The sequence below is a fragment of the Egretta garzetta genome, unplaced genomic scaffold (genome assembly GCF_000687185.1).
Source record: "Egretta garzetta isolate BGI_Z169 unplaced genomic scaffold, ASM68718v1 scaffold1588, whole genome shotgun sequence".
Lineage (NCBI taxonomy): Eukaryota > Metazoa > Chordata > Aves > Pelecaniformes > Ardeidae > Egretta > Egretta garzetta.
In genome coordinates, this window is record NW_009260432.1 from 3,868 (window position 1) to 5,805 (window position 1,938).

The 1,938-nt window shown below is 35.9% G+C and overlaps 1 protein-coding gene across 1 annotated transcript in view; it reads left to right on the plus strand.

Annotated features, from left to right (window-relative positions):
* The first annotated feature begins 343 nt into the window (after positions 1-343).
* CRACDL (CRACD like) overlaps positions 344-1,938 on the plus strand; it is a 25,568-nt gene continuing 23,973 nt past the window's right edge. The window contains exons 1-2 of the mRNA XM_009643745.1: positions 344-410; positions 1,362-1,524. Of these exons, the coding sequence (XP_009642040.1) occupies positions 344-410; positions 1,362-1,524 (230 nt within the window). The remainder of the gene's footprint in view (positions 411-1,361; positions 1,525-1,938) is intronic.

Here is a 1,938-nt window from a genome sequence, read left to right on the forward strand (position 1 = left end):
TCAAACTCAATTTTCAGTCAGGAGAGGCTAGCTGGTTAACTAAACCATAATGTACTATTGTCTTATGAAAGTAAAAATATTCTGTGGAATTTATTAAACTTTAGCCTAATAAGCTTCATCCTATGGGATATTTTTATATTTTATGTATATTTCCATATAGATGTAATATATATATTTAGACATGCATTGTCTGTGTACTTCTATATGACAGCATACACATAATATATATTATCTTTTTATATTTTAGTAACTTGCCTGTATGTATGTATACACAGATATAGTGAAGTACTGTTACTTTGTTGATACGACTGACGCTTTTTCTACCTCCTTTAGTGACTGTCACATGAGTTCCTCAAGGATAATGGAACCCAAGGTGCGAGAGACTGAAGGAGATGGAGAGGACAATTCAGGTAGAATTGTTCCCTTCCCCCATGAATAAAAAGTGCTGTGACTTCTTGACCTTTAATGCCTTAGCTCTAACATAGAAGTGAATCTGTTTGTTTAGAGAATGCATTCTCCCTTTCTCTCCTGTGTCTGCAAGAGCTGTTACATTTTTGACATTTTCAGAGGCTTGAAATAAGATTTTTGTAGCACCTTGTGGCCAAGTTAACTTTTTTACCCAACAAGACCCAACATGTTGGCAGGGATGCCTCGCAGTGCTCTCACGCCAACTTACATGGGACAGGCACAAGTTGTTGGGATGTCTTGTGCAAAACGCTGATTTCATTTTAAGTAGTTTCCTTCACCGAGCTTGCAACTGATCCTAATTCAGGTCTTTCCCCACTGAGCAGACTAGCATCGCTTTTCAAGATTATTGCTTGATTTCTAGTTTAATACTTTGTGATCCACTGAGAATCGTAATTAGCATTCAGAATATTCTGGGATGTATTATAAAACTGACATTTTAAAAGCATTAGCCTCTTGACACTGCATATTCCACCTATGTAAGCCTTTTCTACATTTAAATTGGTTTTGGAAACATTGTCCTTATCATCATTATTTAGCTTCCTGAACAAAGGCAGTGGGTTTCCAAGTTGTAATTTCTTCTCTGTATCCCAGGCCGTTAATACCAAAATTTTTCTTCACAGCCTGATTATCTCAAGAGGCAAACAGAAACTCTATTAGGAAAGATTCTACACCACAGGTTGTTTCTTATGTGTCATAAACATTGCAATCCATTCTCCAAGTTAATAGTAATTTCATGCTAACAGTGTAGTCTTGGAAGACATTAATGCAAGAGTGGACTGTGTTGCTTTTTCCAGGAAAATAATCCACTTATGCAGAAATTATAAAGGAATTATTATTGTTACAAAACTTTGCACATGCTGCTGGTTGCATCTTCTTTATGTTTCTTTACTTAGGAAAGAAAAAATCAAAGTTCAAATCTTTCAAAAAGTTTTTTGGTAAAAAGAAAAGGAAAGAGACATCATCTTCTGAGAGCAGCGTGAAGTTATTCCAGTCAACAAGTGATGTCACAGCCTCTCACGACATGCACACTAATTATGATTCTGAAGATGAACTTGAGTAAGTCTTTGGACTCTGGCTGGTAAACAAATACAGAACTGCTACACTGTTTGTAGATTAAAGACACCCCAAAATTGCCTCTTCCTCTTGTTCGGAATGCTGCATTCTCAAACAGTTCCCTTTTTCAGGAAAGTACAAATTAAAATGGTTGATGCAAGAAAAATGGCAAAGCAATTGGATGGGGTGCAGCAAGAAATAATAACTAAAAAAGCTTTCATTTAATCATGAACAAGCCTTGGGTTATAGTTTCAAAAGAATGTAATTCCCATCTTCAAAAATTAGTTAGGTACTGAGCTTATATCTTACCAGGATTGTCTTATGCCCCTGAGATGTAACTCCTAAGGATTGTTAAAGAAATTTAGATGCCTAACCATTTACAATAGGTTTTGAAAGTAAGGAAGGAATAAGGGGACG